At 40.0% G+C, this 19891-nt stretch overlaps 1 protein-coding gene across 1 annotated transcript in view; it reads left to right on the forward strand.

Annotated features, from left to right (window-relative positions):
* ift74 (intraflagellar transport 74) overlaps positions 1-19891 on the forward strand; it is a 98619-nt gene that overhangs the window by 58169 nt on the left and 20559 nt on the right. The window contains exons 11-15 of the mRNA XM_078530191.1: positions 3199-3239; positions 3559-3638; positions 12055-12108; positions 16039-16136; positions 18002-18128. Coding sequence (XP_078386317.1) covers positions 3199-3239; positions 3559-3638; positions 12055-12108; positions 16039-16136; positions 18002-18128 — 400 coding nt within the window. The remainder of the gene's footprint in view (positions 1-3198; positions 3240-3558; positions 3639-12054; positions 12109-16038; positions 16137-18001; positions 18129-19891) is intronic.

Consider the following 19891-nt stretch of genomic DNA (forward strand, 5'->3'; position numbering starts at 1 on the left):
CATTGAACCAGAAAAGCTGATTTGTGTTCAGGTTGGCAACTTCCACTGGATAATGAGCAATTATTCTCCTATTTGGTAAACTTTGATTTGCTACACCTCTTAACTAATGCTGTGAACATTGCCCTTAGCTCCACAATGGCCTCTCGGAAATTCCTTTACTGCTACCCACACATGCATTGTATTCCTTGTTTTTTTTTCTAATCGTCACATTGAAACATTAAGTTCCTGACAGGCGTAACAGCAGAAGTTTGTAGAACGCTTAGCTAAAGGAACTGAATTTAAGTCTTGGCTGTCATTTGAACCCTATTGTGCTCATTAAATTTTTTGGCTTTACTGGTAGGCAAAACACCTTGCAATCCCACAGCATTCCATCTGTATAGGGTGGGTAGGAAATATTATCCAAGTCAGTCACACCCTGCTAAAGCACATTTCCTGTTGGCTGATCACAGAGTGGCTAACTGTCTAAGCCATCAAGCTAAAGGAAGGAGCATTATGCTGGTAGCAGTGGTAGATATCTTATGGAAAAAGTTGCATTGATATAGCACCTTTCGCAACCTCAGGATGTCTCAAAAGTGCTTTACAGCCAATGAAGTTAAAGTGAGTTACTGTTATAATGTAGGAATTGTGACAATTTACATAAAGTAAGATCTCACAAACAGCAATGGGATGATGACTTGATGTACTGTTTTAGTGGTGTGGACTGTGGGATAAATATTGGCCAGGACACCACAGAACTGAAGGAGAATGGGATAGAAAAACGTGAGTCAAATAAGATTCAGGGACCCCCAGTTACTGTGTGTGTTTGTTTAGCCATAGATTGATTCCTGCATGCTCTGAATATAAAACTGCTGTATTTTGAGCCTGATGGGTTTGATTGAGTGTATATGCTTATCAGGAAAATTTCACCTATGCTACTACCACTCTTCTACAGTACTAGATTGAGCAAACATAGAAGTTGACAATTTTAGCTGATTATTAGCCACGTATTCTGGTCTTGCCTAATGAGATGCAGTTTTTTTTTTCATAAGTAACAAGCACCGTTAGCTGGTTAACAACTTCTGCTATGACCTTTAATAGAACCGAAAGCTTGTTGAGTCAGTTTTAAAGGCAAGCTTTTACTCTAACTTGCACAAATGGAAACGGTGGTTTCATTGTTTAAAAAAAATTAATTCTTATTTCCATTACTACGTGTTAATAACTTGAAACTTAGCCACAGGTGAGCAAAGGGCTTATCAGATTCCCTTGCAGATTTCCTAGGACGCTAGAGCCCTGGTTTGAGAAGCTATAAATTAAATAATAGGATGTTATTGTCTGCTTTAAGAAGACTAAATTAACCATAGTTAAAAAATATGGCCCATACTGTTGCTTACTCACAAATATTCAGATCATTGGCTTGATAATTGAAGCAGTCTGTGTTCACGTGCAGCAAGACCTGGACAATATTAAGGCTTGGGCTGATAAGTGGCAGGTAACATTTGTGCTACACAAGTGCCATGCAATGGCCATCTCCAACAAGAGAGAATGTAACCACCTCACCTTGATATTCATTGGCATTACCATCATTGAATCGCCCACTGTCGACATCCCAGGGGTTGCCATTGACCAGAAACTGAACTGGGTCAGCCATATGAATACTATGGCTACAAGAGCAGGTCAGAGGCTGGGAATTCTTCAGTGAGTAACTCATTTCCTGACCTCCAAAAGCTTGTCCACCATCCACAAGGCACGAAACAGGAGTGTGATGGAATACTTTCCACTTGCCTGGATGAGTGCAGCTCCAGAAGCTTGACACCATCCAGGACAAAGCAGCCTGCTTGATTGGCATCCCATCCACCACCTTAAACACTCACTCCCTCCATGACTGATACACAGTAGCAGCAGTGTGTACCATCTACAACTTACAGTGCAGCAACTCACCAAGGCTCTTTCACCAGCACCTTCCACCTACGACTTCTACCATCAAGGAGAACAAGGGCAACAGATACATGGGAGCACCACTACCTGCAAGTTCCCCTCCAAGCCACACACCATGCTGACTTAGAATTATATCACTGTTCCTTGATTGGGTCAAAATCCTGGAACTCCACCTCTGACAGCACTGTGTGTACCTACACCACATGGACTGCAGTGGTTCAGGAAGGTGGCTCTTCACCACTTTCTCAAGGGCAATTGGGGATGAACAATAAATGCTGGCCTAGTCAGTGATGCCCATTCCCGTGAAAGAATTTTTAAAAATTACATCTGATTTGTGCTCAGACAATATAGAATAAACCTATCAAGATCATACAGCTGTGACCAATCTGCAAGATTATGATTAAGGAAACACCAATCTTTTAAAGTTCACTAAATTGGTCCCTGGGATGAGGGGGTTGCCCTATGATGAGAGGCTAAGTTAGTTGGGCTTTTCTTCTCTGGAGTTTAGAAGAATGAGAGGTGATCTCATTGAAATCTACAAAATTCTGAAGGGGCTTGATAGAGTGAACACCGAGAGATTGTTTCCACTCTTTGGGACTCTAAAACACAGGGGGCACAGTGTCCGGATAAGGGGATGATCATTTGGAACTGAGATGAGGAGAAATTGCTTCACACAAAGGGTTGTGAATCTTTGAAATTTTCTACTACAGAAGGTTGTGGTTGCTCCATCACTGAATACATTTAAGGCTAGGATAGCCACATTTTTTTGTGTCTCAGGGAATTGAGAAATATGGGGAGCGGGCAGGAAAATGTAGTTGAAGCCTAAGATCAGTCATAATTGTATTGAATGGCAGAGCAGACTCAACGGGCCATGTGGTCCACTCCTGCTCCTATTTCTTGTGTTCAAGAACACTAGCTGTCACAATTCAGCATTCTCTGCTGATCCAACAATTTCTAGAATGCCATACCAAATCTTCACTACCTGCTTCTCCTTCCTAAGGCACTCTCTTCCAGATAGTGTTGTCACCTATAACATATACCTAGTAAGTGGATATTTTTAATAGAGTTAATGATCACTTGCTGGAACATACTCTGGCTTCAGCTCTTCATATGCTCATCTCAATTATTCTTCATGAGATATCTGGCAACACTACCTTTGTATGTTTTAATGCTATTCATTATATTTTTAAAGATCTGTAGATGTACATTTACTGATGTGTCTTGAGGACAAACGAATCAAAATTTCTCGCTTTGAAACTGCTTCCTGCATTTTCCTTTAAACAGGTTAAAGAAGATAACCAGGAAATAGCAAGCATGGAAAGACAGTAAGAAATCATCTCTACAGTAAAATTATTTCAGATATTTAATTTGTGGTCATTTAGTTCATTGAGATAATATTTTTGATGGTTTATTGAAAGCATTGTTATTAAAATATTAATAAATTGTATTATGAGAAATTAAAGGGGGAAGATTAAATTGACTTTGGCTGATCTATTATTGTAATGTTTTAGGATAGCACTTCATTTTATGTAGTTTCCAGGCAGACAACATTTCAGCTTCAGTCGAGTAATAAGTTGTAATTAATATTCTTGGGAATCATTTTGGTCTAAAACACAAATGATGATGGTGAATATTTAATTATAGACTTACTGAGATGAGGGAGAAAATTAACCAGGTAACTGAGGAAATTCGGCATCTTGACATGGATCTGGAAGAGCATCAAGGTAGGTTGCCTTGTCCAACAAGGGTGATAGTGTATTGTTGTACTAAGAGGTTCATAGATCACAATTCTCTGCAGCTTGGTAGGCTTTTGCTCATCTCTTTTGGAGAGAGTCACTCAGCAAGCACGATAGTTATGCATTTATTTACAAGAGGATGTTTGGGATACCTAGTCACAGTAAAGTATATTACATGGTGATACCATCCATTGGGCCATAACACACAGATTTTGTTGCTCCTTCTCTAACTCCTCTCACAACCTGTATTCTCATTATGTGCTTTAATAAGGAATTGCATTTGTTTGTTTCTTTGGCTTTTTAAAAATTAAATAAATCTTTCAGCTATCAGTAGCAGCAAGTTGTGTTACAAAATTGAAGGATGATTGTCCTATGAAGCCGAGCTCCTGCTCAAGTTGAACTTCTATGTGAAAATTGTTTTTATATATTCAATTTCCCCATTCTAAATTATGCATAATTTCAATACTTTATATCTAGAGTACACTGGCCTAGCAGTACAAATGCAATTTGGAACTGAAGTAACATCATTTGGGAGGTGCAGTAGTTAAGGAAGTCTTAAGATGTAAGAGTCAACTTGTAGAGTCCCCTCATTAATGTTTATGAATCCAGTTACCATTAAATATATAAATTCAGTTTGTTTGCCCTCAACATAAATTGGGATGTTGCTGGGGATGCATTAGGGTAAAATAGGTTCTCTTTATCATATTTATCCTTAATTTCCTGTTTTTAGAGATCAGTTATTGTTTCTCTTCTTGAAATATAAATACAGCAATTTTCCTGCACTGTCAGCAGCATCTGCTGCTTTTTTTAAGAGACTACCTACCCGCCCCCCCCATTACTTGTTCTTAAACAAAAATAAAAATAGCTGGAAAAACTCAGCAGGTCTGACAGCATCTACGGAGAGAAATACAGTTAACGTTTCGAGTCCGTATGACTGGTGAAGAGTCATACGGACTCAAAACGTTAACTATTTTTCTCTCCGCAGATGCTGTCAGACCTGCTGAGTTTTTCCAGCTATTTTTATTTTTGTTTCAGATTTCCAGCATCCGCAGTATTTTGCTTTTACTTGTTCTTAAACTGTTCACTGTTTTGTAGCTATCCTTTTGTATTTGAGTGCATTTAAAATGTCTTCCACATTTAGAATTAGGTTTCTTCACTTTTTTGATGCCAAGGTTTAAGTTGATGAAGCTTTTTCTTCCTTGCTGGTATAATCATTTCTTCCTGTTGCTGTTTTAATACAAACTTTCCTGTTTGTCAGTGTTATTAGTATAAAAAAATCTTTGTCATTTCTTCTTGTCAAAACTAACTTAGGTGTGGTGCTTTCTTTATAATAAAAAAAACACAGACTTCATAGCCATCTTTCAAAAGCAGAGTGTCAGTTTTGTCCCGGATTTCAGACTGCATAGCAATCACTCTGAATGAGTTGTTTTCTTTGAAGAAAGGGATTTCTTGTATGCAGTTCCTCTTCTCCTTCTGTTGCCATAAATGCTTCAGATGATTTGGGAGGAAATATAATAACCATCCTCATGACCCCAAACCCGGTCATTGCAGTGCCAACTGACTCTTTTTATTGCAATCCTTACTAGAGAACTTGCTGATTCAGTGTTTGTCAGACTAGGCACACTAACTCCCAAAACCTACAGCAGACAAATGACCTTTGAAAAATCTAGCTTAGAGAATTTAGGCTTCCATTAGCTTTGGTGATATTATTAACATATAGAAAACCCCTACCTAAATGACTTCTGGTGCTAAATGAAAGAATTTCTTAGATGAGTGCTAGGATATGGGCCTTCCCAATATATGCTCGGGGCCCATTTATATGGTGGCAGGGCTCATGATGCAAGGACTTGAAAACTTGTCCCCTTCATTTCTACAGTTGTCCTTTACTGTTAAATTGGTTTTGTCCTTAGCAAAATATTTTCAGAACAATTTGAGGCTCTGCATTCTTTTGGGCTGAAGCACTTTTTAGCTTAACAGTTAACATGTGATTTTGTATGTGAATAACCAGATAATATCCCTACTGTATGTGGAGGTTGAACTTTAGTCAAAGAACAAGGGAGAACTATATCCAGAATAGATCATCTGCCGCATTCTGCTTGATCATAGCTTTCCAAGGTGTATTTTACTGTATGATAATAACTACTCCAGACTAGTGACTCTCACGTTTTGGTTGAACCCCCCCCCACCCTTTTCAGATGGATTAATAATCATGTACCCCTGTCTGGTTTAAATTATCGTACTCATAATGTGAAAGTATAGCATGTAAATAGTGCTTTAATAATGTTTTGAAGGAAACATATATTTCAATTTAGTGATATCTACTTGCATATTACTTAAAGATATAGCAATCTTAATGTCGCTCCCTTGTGTTCCTCAGTGTGGGCTTCCTTTGCAGGCGAGACATACCCCATTCTGCACTGCCCATGTGGCAGCTATACTGTTCTCCCAGCTGGCACCAAGCTTGCCTCTGGTCACCCATGTTGTTCAGCCGTTAGGCCAGCCTTGCCAGTATACATTATTTCGCACACCCTGTTTGAGAGCGACTGTCCTAGACCTTTCTCCAATTCACAATGCACTAAAATTGAATGGTTGGATATAAATGTTTCCTTGCAGCTTCTTAGATGATGAACTCTGAGGCAGATGGACCATCTAGGAAGGAACAAAAGCCAGGTGTTTCCCCCAAAGGAAATAACAGGTTCTTCAGGATTAACCTCTTGTTTATCTCTTGGCATCTAAATGTTAAGAGTATGTTTGCTAAAGGCCTGGGAACAGGTTACCTTATCTTAGAGAATGCTAGAAAGCACGATCTAAATAAAAACACATTTAGGCCAGGATTTCTTACTCGGTAAGCTGGCCCTTTAAAGCAGGACTGTCCTTTGATTGTATTCTCATATTTAAATTATAATGGGGTGCTATCTTGGAATTCCAGTTCCTACTGCCCCTCTAATACCATATATAAATTGAAGAAAGGGAGTCGGGAAATGAGGCAGTGGGATGCAGGAGGACTGGCTGATATATTACTGTGTTGTTGGGTTGGAGTAGTTTCAATAACTCCCAAAGACCACCTGCTGCAAACACTAACTTTATTGTAACATATTTATAGTTATGAGAACACTCCATCTCACACGTTGCTTTCTCCTCGACACTCAGATCACAAGCATATGTCACTTCCTTCTATGACATCATAGACTATTACAGTTAACCCTTTATGGAATTTAGTCTAGCATACTCCATTATACTACAGCTGACAGGGAAGAAATGGCCACTTCTGGGTATTTGATATACTAACAAAGTTACCAGGTTAGGAGCTTTATCAAGGCTGTTTCCAAATTATGCTGCACTTTATTTCAGTGACTTATGCCCCTTTAAACATAACCTCCATCCCGTTTTGGTGTTGGATCACGGAATTTTGTGCGTTCATGTTAGCAAGTTCCTTCTGCAAAGCCAAGATCCCATTGAGAGCTTGTGCAGCTTATTTTGTTGACCCAAACCCAGGGAACATGGGCCTAGGTCACAGCCTGACTGGCAGAAGTCCAGCCCAACCCCTGGATGAAATACCAGACTTTATAGTCTAAAGCAGACCTGTATTGTTTACAGTACAGGAACAGGCTGTTTGTTTCATATGGGTTCCATTTACCCTTCTCCAGTCTTTATATGACTGATGTGTAGTATTCCTTTATGCAGAAGGAAGGAACTGTTTTCACAATAGAACTAAGTTTCACTATGATTTAAAAATCCTGGTGAGGGGTAGAAATAATCTTAATAAATACACGGTTATAAATCCTTCGGGGAGATGAAATGTGGCTCATAGTCCTAAATGAACAAAATATGTTTTAAATATGCAGTTGCTGCTAATTGTTCCAAGCAACCACTGCAGAATTACATGGGAGGGTTGCCAAAGGTTGACTTCCAACTGTGCATTTAAAGATGTGTATAGATCGTACCATTCCAGTTGAATCACGAAGATGGTGGTTCTATCAACAATAATTTGCCAATCTTTATAAAATGAAATTATTTACACTTTTAATGAATTGGCAGGAGCAGCATTCCTGTACTTCTGCAGATTTGAAATGTTCATTATTTAATTTTTTTCATTTTCATTCAGGACATTACTTACAGTAAGTTTTTTTTGGTTAGGCATTAGTATCAAAGGATATGGGGCTAAGGCAGATAAATGGAGGTGAGGTACAGAACAGCCGTTATATAATTAAATGGCAGAGCAGGCGTAAGGGGTTCAATGGCCTGCTCCTGTTCCTAGGTTGCAGGAAAGGGCAATGTGGAAATTGAAAGCTCAGCTTGAACCAGATAGATAGGCATGACTTATGTGAGGTTCCTGTAAGCACAGAAAGTGCATGACCATGCACAAAAATGTTGTGCTCTAACTCGAGAGAGAGCTTTAAAAAACATGCATTTGTATAACACCTTTCACATCCTTAGGATTCCAAAAGCAATTCACAGCCAATTAATTACTTTTTTGGAGTGCACTCGCTTCTGTAATATAGGGAATATAGCCAATTTGTATACAGCAAGGTCCCACAAATAGCAATGGGTTAAATAACCAAATAAGCTATTTAGCAGTAACGGTTATAGGATATATGTTAGCCAAGGCACTAGGAGAATTCCCTTCTCCTTTGAATTTTAAAAATTCTTTTGTTGGAAGTAACATCACTGGCAAGACCAGCATTTGTTGCCCAACCTTAATTGCCCTTGAGAAGGTGGTGTTGAGCCACTTGAATATCTGCAGTCCATCTGGTGTAGGTATATCCACAATGCAGTTTGGAAGGGAGCTCCAGGATTTTGTCCCAGCAACTGAGGTAACGGCAATAATTTCCAAATCAGGATGGTGTGTGGCTTGGAGGGGAACTTGCAGGTGGTGGTGTTCCAATACGTCTGCTGCCCTTGTCTTTCTATGTAATTGAGGTCGCAGTTTTGGGAAGTGCTGTTGAAGAAGCTTTGGTAAGTTACTGCAGTCCATCTTGTATTTGGTGCACACTGGTCCCACTGTGTGTCAGTGGTGGAGGGAGTGAATGTTAAAGGTGGTGGATGGGGTGCGAATCAAGTAGGCTGCTTTGTGTGGATGGTGTCAAGCTTCTTGAGTGTTGTTGGAGCTGCACTCGACCAGGCAAGTGGAGAGTATTCCATCACACTCCTGACTTGTGCCTTGTAGATGGTGGACAGGCTTTGGGAAATTGGGTGATGAGTTACCACAGGATATTTTACACCCCTGAGCGGGCAGGTGAGATCACAGTTTTATGTCTCATCCAAAAGTCAGTGCCTCCAACAGTGTAGAATTCCCCAGTACTGCACTAGCGTATCAGCCAAGATTGTTGTGTTCATTTTTTTGGAGTGGAACCTTAGCCCAAGACCTGACTTGGAGATGAGAGTGCTACCTTGTGTTGAAGAACAATATTGCCCTTGTTAGTTGTTTATTTTTTCTAATTACATAGCATTATAAATTACCAAATCATTCAGTTTTAGGTAGAATATTTTCCCTTTACTTTAGAGATTGAGTAACTGCGATCTAGCTGTATAAATGCTTCGGATTTCCAGCTCTCTGCTTTGTCTCTTTTCACTGTTTTACATTTTTTTCTTGCCTATTTGTCCACTGGCTTATTTCATTGGATAAAATCTCAGAAGGTAAGGATTTACTTTCTGCTCTTGCATAATACTCTATTTGCAAGCCATACCTGACAAATGAAATAAAAACAGAAAATGCTAGAAAAACTCAGCAGGTCTGGCAGCATCTGTGGAGAGAGAAACAGTTGACGTTTCGAGCCTGTATGAAGAGCCATACGGACTCGAAACATTAACTTTGTCTCTCTCTCTCTCCACAGATTCTGCCAGACCTGCTGAGTTTTTCCAGCATTTTCTGTTTTTATTTCAGATTGCCAGCATCAGCAGTGTTTTGCTTTTATTCTTAACAAATGAATGGGCTTCCAGGGCAGTTTCTTAAAATTGCAAGTATAGTCACAAATCACTAAACTGACTGAACCTTGGACTTCAGAAAAGTTTTACCATGATAACCAACGTGAACATTTGCTGCGTGCATTTGCTTTCCATAAGTTCTGTTGTGGGTTGTTCCGGTTCAAAGTTTTGTTGTGTATGTGCAATCACAATTTAGTAAGATAACATTCCTCCTTGTTTACTCATCCTCTGCACGAGTGAAGATGGAAATCACTGTACATTGACTTTTAACCTTTTATCCTAGCTAAGTTTGAAAAAAATGCACCACCTGTTGTGCTTCAGATCTGTAAAACAGAGGAAGGTTCACATTTATTCCTTAATATAGTCTGAGTTAATTGATCTCCATGCAGGAAGAGATGAGAAAATTACAGTTGGTTCTAGTTTTTCCAGGCTAAGAAGGGAAAAAATCAGCTTAGGCTCTCAAATCTGATTGTGATCCAGTAATTTCTACTGGAAAGTGTGCTTGTGTTGACCACAATTGGAAGCAGGCTTAGGCCCAACTGTGAGACAACCCAGGTGAAACAACTCATTGGCACCCATTCTTGAGACTTTCTCATGTAAAGTGACCACTGGGTGAAGTAATAGAGAATTGGCATAGAATCAGACCCTAGGATGAGGCACCTCACTGAAGAGGGATTTTTTTAACCCTTCAGTACCCCTATAAACCCTGTGCTTCCAAAACCTATGCTACATTAAAGATTTGTTGTGGGTCTCACACCAGTTCTTTTTCTTAGGTTGGCAATACTGCTGCAGTTTTATAGTTGGAAAAGTTCTTTAGCTCAGTATTAATTTGTAATCTCCTCCAGTTCTATTAACCCTTTTCCACAGACAGTGTTCATCTAATTCTTTAGCTGCTTTAGTATCTCTCCATCTCTGTTCCATCTTTGACAGCTGTGTCTTCAGCCCTTTTCAGTCCGGCAGTTCTTGAGGGATTTGATCTGCTCATTGAAACAGCCATTCAGCTGCGAACACGAGAGCAAGTATTGGGAAAGGGAAACTTGAACCTTAACAATATTGACCAAGGCTTTTCCTCCCATCAGGATTGATAACGTAGATGATGCTCCTCCACTTTCTCCAAGCATGTGTGCATTTGTTTCAGCCAAAGTAGCACTATATTGGTACAGACTCCAAATAGCTTCAGTCAGAGTGTCATACAAGGGAATTGCATTGAGTATTTCTATTAGTAGTCCTTTGTCCCTGCTCAGGAATTTGCGGCATTATTTTGGACCCTATGAAGTACTGAACTGAAAGTGTGCAACACTTTACTTAGCACTGGAGAAAAACTGTAATGAGCTGATGCATAGAGTTGAGTTCCTTCTCTGTTTGGTTTACTTTGAATACTTAATTACCTATCTCGGTCATTTCTCTTTTCACAGCGTTAAAAAAATTGCCATGTATTGAAACTCGGGTGGGTAATTATAGACTGCCTCCAAAGTTCTGTTTAGCCTAAAATTGCTTATTGATTTCATTTCACTCTGGAAATTACACTGCAGAAGCTTTACCCATCACAAACAAACATTCACCCCCTCCACCACCAATGCACAGTGGCAGCAGTGTGTACCATCTACAAGATGCCCAGCAAAAACTCACCAAACCTCCTTAGCACCTTCCAAACCCACGGCCACTACCATCTAGAAGGACAAGGGCAGCAGACACATGGGAATACCACCACCTGGAAGTTCCCCTCCAAGCCGCACATCATCTTGACTTGGAAATATATCACCATTCCTTCACTGTCGCTGGGTCAAAATCCTGGAACGCCCTCCTTAACAGCACTGTGGGTGTACCTACACCACATGGACTGCAGCAGCTCAAGAAGGCAGCTCATCACCACCTTTTCAAGGGCAATTAGGGATGGGCAATAAATGCTGGCCTAGCCAGCTATGATCACATCCCATGAACAAAAAAAATATGTCCTTCGTTGGGACCTTTTCTGCTGATTTGGGTCTATTCGGATGTGGACCCATGGATGACTAGCAGTCTGGGTGGGTATTTTATATCAACCTCCTCTCCACTGTTCACTCAGATGCCTTTTTATCCTCCTAACATGGCCACTGTCATTTGGCTTCTTGCCATTTGGATGGTCCTGACACCTCCCCTCACCCATCCAGATGCTCACCGACTTAGAATCCCCTTTGTAAGCTTACGCAACCCAAACCTCATGGTCAGCATTTATTGTCCATCCGTAGTGACCTTTGAGAAGGTGATGGTGGACCTTCTTGAACCGATACAGTCATATGGTGAACTTACTCCCATAATGCGGTTAAGTAGGGAGTTCTAGGATTTTGACCCAACGACAGTAAAGAACCGATATATGTTGTATTGAAATTATTTATAAAAGGTCTAAATAGCAAAGAGAAGAACCACACTGCAAAGATTCTGGTTTGCATCACTTATTGAGTTATGAAGAGACCTGTAAATTTGCTGTTCTTGTTTTAAGGTGAACGGAATCAGAAGTACAAAGAGCTAAAGAAAAGAGAAGAAACAATGGATGGTGAGTTTATGGTTTTCTGGACCAGTTTCTTAGCCATGCACCATTATATCTGCATGCAAATTGTTATTGTAAAATTCAGATCATGTGTTGTATTATATCAAACCTCTTTGAAAGTACAAGTAGTAAATAGATTTTATGGCAACATTGTACATGAACATTAGAAGAACAGGATGACTATCTGAAATGTGTACTTCTATGCATTCTCAAACCAATTCTTATTATCATTGTCTATGTTGAAGCGCTGTTGTGATTGTTAACATTTCCTTAACTATTGAATAAATTTTATCTCTGTTCGTAACTATCTTAATTTCTATCCAGCTGCATTTCAGCTGTTCCACATTTATGGTCACTCTTTCCAGAACCTGAGAATTTTTGAAAATGTGCAGCTAATGGAATGAGCAGCCATAATTGCTAACTTGGACGAGCTTTCTTTTTGCTGTTGAGATTTTTTTCCACCCACCAGCTAAAACATTGATAGCAGTGAGACAGTGCTACACCTTTTCCAGAGCATAAGTTTCCAAAATGGGAGTCATCAGACCCTCTTGGGCCATTAGGTTTATTTCCTTCTGTCATCATATGCCTGCAATTTTCTGTTTGACTTACCAGTATAACACTTCTGTTAATGTATATTAATAAAAATAAAATATTTCTGCAGCGCTAGCACTGGGTAGCTGGATGCTATCATCTTTCAGAAATCAGAACAGAGGAAGTACATCGATATTTGCTAGAGGCCCCTCACGCACTGACTCATTTGTTCTCGATGTGAGTGACGTGGATAAGGCCCCATCTATCACCCACCTAAGTTACCCTACGAAGGTGGTGGAGAATCTTCTTGAACCATGAACCTTACCAATGAGGCTCTCAGTGGTGTTAGGCAGGGAGGTGCTTTAAGTACAGGGCATATTGTATTTTGTTTACAATTAAGCCCTTGCATTTATAAAACAGCTTTCATAACCACCAGATGCTCCAAAGCACTTTACAGTTGGTATTTTTGAAGTAATGTAGAGAAAGTGACAGCCGATTTACACAGCAAACCCAGCAAATAGCAACGTGATAATGACCAGGTTATCTGTTTTCATGTTTGAGGGACAAATATTGGCCAGGACGCTGGGGATAACTTGCATGCGCTTCTTGAAAATATTGCCATGCAATCTTTTACATCCGCCTGAGAGGGCAGACACGACCTCGGTTTAACATTTCATTAGAAAGACGGCACGTCTGACAGTGAAGCACTCCCTCAGTACTGGACTGCAGTGTCAGCCTAGATTGTTGTGCTTAAAATCTGGAGTGGTTCTTGAATCCACAACCTTCTGACTCAGGGCAAGACTGCTACCAACTGAACCACAGCTGATACACAACTTATGTCAGAAAACCTTGGATTTTACTTTTAAAAACAATCTTAATAGTGCATACAATTTAACCAATTAACAAAATTCTTGGCTGTTGTATTTGGGAAAACTGTCATCTTTGATCTTTGTGCATAAATGTACAAAAATGTAATGTCAGTAGTAAAACCAAATCGGCCTAACATTTCCTTTCACAGACCGCACCCTACTCTTAAACTACAGGGTATTTTAAGTAAATGAACTCACAAAAGATTAGAAAATTACTGCAGCAGTCAGTTTTGTTTTGATTTTATTCCCCAAGCTGTGCTAGAAACCAGGGGAGTAGGATTTATGTTGCAGTGTTGTCAGACAATAGGTTCCTTTTGAAAATGTTCATGCTGTGAATTATTAACATGTCTCATTTATACATCTGTAAGAAATGTTGAGTGACCGCAGAAGGAGTTTTATTAAGTTTGAATTCCCTTTATTGTCCATTTTTCTTGACTTTGTATCCAGCAAGGATCTATTTGTACTGAGTGTACTGTATCTGACCAAAGCCTAGATTTTGCACTATTAAAAATTGAGAATGAGGCGCAGCCATAGCGCAAGGGGCTGGACATCAAAAGGTTTGTCAATTTTGAATAGACTACATGCACAAGAAAACCTTACCCAATTGACCTAGCACATTTTTCCACGAGCCATAACATCCAGTGAAGGAGCAGCTCTTAAAGAGTTGCAGCTTGCTTTAAAAGAGAAATTTCTGGCGATAACAGAAAATGTGCCTAATAGTTTCATTGTGGAGAATGCCTTTGATGCGCCCCATTTCAGCATCAAGCTTGCATGCCAAGCAAATGGGTCAGGCCCTATTTACAAGGTTGCTGATAAGACCAATCTGATAGAATATGGAACTGTAAGAATCCCAATATGTATATTGACCAGTGAAGGTAGGTAGGCTTGCGGTTGACCATGGTAGAGAACCCCAGGGAGATTTCTCAACTAGCACATCAAGGAGGGGGAGTTAATTTGACTGCTCCGTTTCATAGATGAATTTGAGCCCATTACGACATGTAAGGAAATTGTTACAGCAGCTGCTGATTTAAATATAGTAAACGTATCATCCACATATCGGAAATATGCGAGAGGTAGGAGGTTAGGTGTCATTCCATCGAAGACACGTTTCTCATGGAACCCAACAAACATGTTTGTGAGAGCTGGGCCTAGAGGGGATCCCATGGCAACACCATCTATTTAGGCATACATAGTGTCATTCAAACTGAACTCAGCTGCACAAGTTGCCAAGTTCATAAGTTTAATGAATACTGATTCACGCTATGGTGGTGGGTCTAGATCGCCATGATATAGTGCTGCAGCGCAAATACCTATGGCTTCCTTAAGTGGAACATTGGTGAATAGGCTAGCAATGTTAAATGAGCACATGGACCCAGGATTGCCATGGATATGCAAGTCCTGTATGGCCTTCGCAAATGTGAAGGACTCCTTTACTGCATATGTGGAAAACCTGGTCAAAACTGGTTGCAACAATTCACCCAACTATTTGGCCAATTCATGTTGTGCAGAACCGGTTATTGCTAAGATGGGACATAGAGGAGCATCACTTTTGTGCGTTTTGGGCAGCCCATACATATTCGGACGTAGCAAACTGTGAGGACAAACCCAGTCATATATATCACGCAGTAGCTCATTGTGCTTACACAAGTCCAGCAAGCGTTTTTTTTTAACTTACTTTCGAGCAAGGCTGTCCGGTTATGTTGAGCGCAGGCCCAATGGATACGAATTTGGACCTGTCATTAAGAATGGTGGGCATTTTGTTGATTTAGTCATGCCTGTTAAGGTTGACTATTCCTGTCCCTTTGTCAGGTTTGCTGGTGTGTACGTCCGGGTTGGTCTTAAGGCCTCGCAACACAAAGGCGTTGCATGTGAAAGTCAGACAGTCGTTCAGAACCCCGCAATTTGCGCACGCTAGATCAGCTAGGCGCACTTTCAAGGATTCAGCGTCTTCAGTGAACGCTGGTTTGTGGCAGGACAGTTGGGAGTCGAGGAGTTCAAACTCAGCTAATACCTCTTCCTGTTTGAATTGGGATAAAGGCACACCAAAATTGAAACCATGCACAAGGTCAAAAGCATTTCCATGGCAACGCCAGTTGCCAACCAATTAGCACTCTCTTCACATACAGTATAAATTGTTGTTTTTTCCCCCCCCCCCCACTCCTTATATTGGTATTCTTGCGAATGCCCTGATGAATGCAAGACGCAAAGCTTAGACATGTCTCTTTTTTTCAGCAATACTCAAGTTCTGTACTTCCAAACTACCAATGTCTATTTGGGACATTGAGGTTTTTTTGCCTTTCATTGGGTTTTACATGCTGTAGCAACACCTACCTTTCCTGCTTTGAAGCACCTTCAGAAAATCGGGCAAAGTAGGAATGTAGTGCACAAGGTCAGATTTTGCAATGTTAATATGACCTTAGACTGTTGGCAGAACTTAAGAGAATTTAGAGCTATGATCTTCTTTAGAGTGCAGTCAGAGGATGATAAATGAAATGTATTAAAATGTCACATATTTTGGCATAATTTATATTTCAAGCATTCCTGGATACCTATGAAGATATCAAAAACCAAGAGTTGGAGAGGAAGACGCAGCTTGAGGCTAATATTGTAGCCCTTCTAGAGCACACAAGCAGGGTAAGTTCAATCAGGAAAAATGGGCTTAACTTTTCTGCCTCCCACCCAATTTTTGGCCAAACTCAGGAGTCAGAGCCAGGTAACAATTTGGAAATGTGGTGTACTGTATCCATACTAGTTTCCAGGAGCTATTCCCAGGGTAAACTGCATCCAACCAAAAGAATGTATCAGGCATATTAGGGAACACTTACTCCACTCTGATTCTCACCATTTGTATTCTTGGAACACTGACTCTCTATTCAGAGGTCTGCAGGGAGAGCTCCCATTCTCTCTTCACTCCAATAATTGATGATGCACCTATCAGGGTAATATGATAATGGGGTTGTGCATATGTCCCATTCTTGAAATTAGAAATTTTCAACCATTTCTTTTCAGTAAGCAGTCCCTGGCCACCTGTTTGCATCTCCTACTGCAGTAAGTCTCTGCCCTTAAGCTGCTGTGACTCAGCAGCAGAGGTCAGGGAGCCTGCCTATTGTTTGTAAATGACCCTCGAATCAGAAATATGGTCAGAATCAACTGGAACACCTTGAGAGGGAAATCAAGTCCTTGTCCCAAATTCCTAAGAAGAGTCATATTGGACTCGAAGCATTAACTCTGTTTCTCTCGCCACAGATGCTGTCAGACCTGCTGAGATTTTCCTGTGTTTTCTGGGGTTTTTTCCAAATCTCCAGCATCTGCAGTGTTTTTCTTGTATTTTATTATATCAGAGTTCTTCCCTGCTGGAAGTGCATTTCAGTGACGGAGTGGTGGAGAATGCCATAGCCATGGATTTCAGTGTCGCTGTGGTGCCTAATGTTTTTATATAAAAATGGACCTTAATTCTCTATCAGCAGTACACATCTATAATAGTTTAGTATATTAAAACAGTAATAAGTAGTAAATTATGCTGTATTCAGTGTCTTTAGAGTTTAAATTTATCAATACAATAGCCAGTGTTCTTGCAACATCAGGTGAAGGGTGTGGTGTAGTGGTATTGTCACTGGACTCATACTCCAGAGTCCCAGGGTAATGCTCTGGGGACCCGGATTCGAATCCCACTACGGTAGATGGTGAAATTTGAATTAATTAAAAATCTGCAGTTGAAAGCCTAATGATAACCATTGTTGATTGTCGTAAAAACCCATCTAGTTCACTAATTTCCTTTAGGGAAGGAAATCTGCTGTCCTTATCCGGTTTGGCCTACATGTGACTCCAGACACACAGCAATGTGGCTGACTGTTAACTACAAGCCACTCAGTTAGCTCACCACCATCTTCTCAAGGGCAATTAGGGATGGGCAATCCCTAGATGGGCCTAGCCAGCGATGTCCACATCCCACGAATGAATTTTTAAAAATGAGATGATCCTACACTAACCTTTCTATTGATGGCTTTCTCTACAGCATATGAAAGAAACGCTTCAGTGTACTACTATTGGAAAATACAAGGCTTTGTTGGGTGAAATAGCAATTTTAGGGAGCTGAGCATTCTGCCATTTAACACGTTGACCAGGGAACATTTTTGTAAGAAGAGGGGAAATTATAAAACAAGTGTGCTTCATCGTAAAGCATAAATTACTTTTTAACACCTGCTGAAACAACAAAATTGAAATAATTGTACAGCATTTGTGATTTCCAGTACAACCGTAAAATACTGTTGTAAAAAGAATAGTAGAAACTGTTCAAAATTCCCACCTGAATATCATCTGTCATTATCTGTTTAAATATTGGTTTTTGTTATTTCTCTAACCTCATATTCTTACTGGGGCCACTTTTGATTTTTTTGCATCAAGAATCCCATTGTTTTTTATAATAGTTTTTTGGGATGTGCAGACAAAGAGTCAATGTATTTTAGCAATGTTTAATCCATCTCCATGGTGCAATGCAGAATATGAACCGAATGAGACAGATCTCCTCGATAACTGCACATGAACTGAAGTCCATGCAGGAGGACCTGAATTTCAAGGAAACTGAAATGCAGAAATCCCAGACGACTGCCAAGGGTTTGACAGATGGTAAGAAATATTAAAATATATGCCCCCTTAGCAATGATTTTATACATTTAGAATAAGATTCAGCTTGAAGTATATTGACCGTGCAATATTTCAGTCAAGTTATTGTCCATAGCATCAAAACAGCTCAAATAAAAAATGTGAATGACATTCTCTGTGAGTGTGACCAGGGTGGATTACCCTCATCGTCCTTGACCTCTCTGCCACATTTGACATGACCGAACGCTCCACGTCCCTTCAATGACCCTCCTACATTCTTCAATCTTGGTGACTTCCCTCGCTTAGTTCCATTCTTACCAAGATCCAGAGCATCTTTACCGTGACTTTCTTCCTGCCCCTGCACCTTTAGAAAAGAATTCAAGATCTACCATGTCAATGCCTGAATTCATTTTTTTTTTAAGTGGTACCATTAAAGGTTACTGTGAAGCTTTCGGATTGTCGTAAAAATCCAATAGGTTTACCATGCCCTTAGGGAAAGAAAGCATGCTGCCTTTACCCAGCCTGGTCTGTATGTGACTCCAGTCCCAAGCCAACATGGTTGACTCTTTAGCGGCCATCTGTTGTGGCATAGCAAGCCACTCGGGGGAAACTAGGTTTGGCCAGTAAATGCTAGCTTTGCCAGCAGCACTAGTGTCCTGAGAGTGAGTGCTTTTAAAATCCTAGTATTTGGATTTCTTCATCACCTTGTCCCTTCCTTTCTCTATCATTACTGTCTCCCTAGACCGTTTGTTGATCTAACTTTCGCCTTTTGTGTATCCAGCCTTCAACCTAGTTTCCATACTCTGCAATTCTGTCCCTAAATTGCTTCCCTCTGTTCATTTACGACTCTCATTAAAATCCACTTTGTTGACCAAGTTTCAACTCCTCATAATAGCTCCTCCTTTGGCCTGACATTCATTGTTTTACCCCCTGCTCTCTCCGAAGCACTTTGGGACTAACTTCAACATTCAGGGTGCTGTATAAATACAAGTTATTGCTGTTGAAATAGCTTGCATTCAGTAACTGAGAAGTAAACTGTTTTCTTGTTGCAAAATATGATAAGATCTGTATATTGATGAAACTGTCAGCTGAACAAATGGTGCAGAAAATTTCAGTGCCTGCATTAAACGGCTTTTTCTCGATGGGTGTAGTTTCTTGTGAGCATTTAGTGACTCCACTGACACTTGTATTGTTGTTCAGGATTTCCTTCTTGAGCCCGGCCTTAATAATCTGTTAACATTACTGTAGGCCAGACTTAAATTTTTTAGAAGCAAAATATTTTACAAGTGTAACAATCTACTGCATGGATGATAATTTTATAGTATGATGTAAAAGAGTGTTAGCACATTTAATATTTTCAGTCAATTTTTGTTTAGAAAGCTAAAAAGTACTGTTAGAGGCTTGCTGATATGAGTTTTATGTGGTTCAGTATCTGACTTCAGTAAGATCCTTGAACAGTGGTTTAACGTTCTTTTCCTCTATTTCAAATTTTACATCATTAACAAAATGTGATATATTTTTGTACTAACTATGAAAAGGAGGAAACTGAAGTAGATAAACAGATTTACTATACAGCAGCTTTCCACAAGATAGTCGAGAGCCTGCTCAAGTTAATACATTACTCCAAAGAGTACAGTCTGAAAGGTTTGACCCCTAATGTCCTATCAGAAGGAACTGGACTGTATCCTCTTCCTGCTTCTTGCTTTACCACAGTTTAGAGACCAAAGACTGTTTAATGAAATTTGTTACTGAGCAAGAAGTAGAATGCTACAGAGTTTCTTATTTTT

Source organism: Cetorhinus maximus, chromosome 2 (genome assembly GCF_964194155.1).
Source record: "Cetorhinus maximus chromosome 2, sCetMax3.hap1.1, whole genome shotgun sequence".
NCBI lineage: Eukaryota > Metazoa > Chordata > Chondrichthyes > Lamniformes > Cetorhinidae > Cetorhinus > Cetorhinus maximus.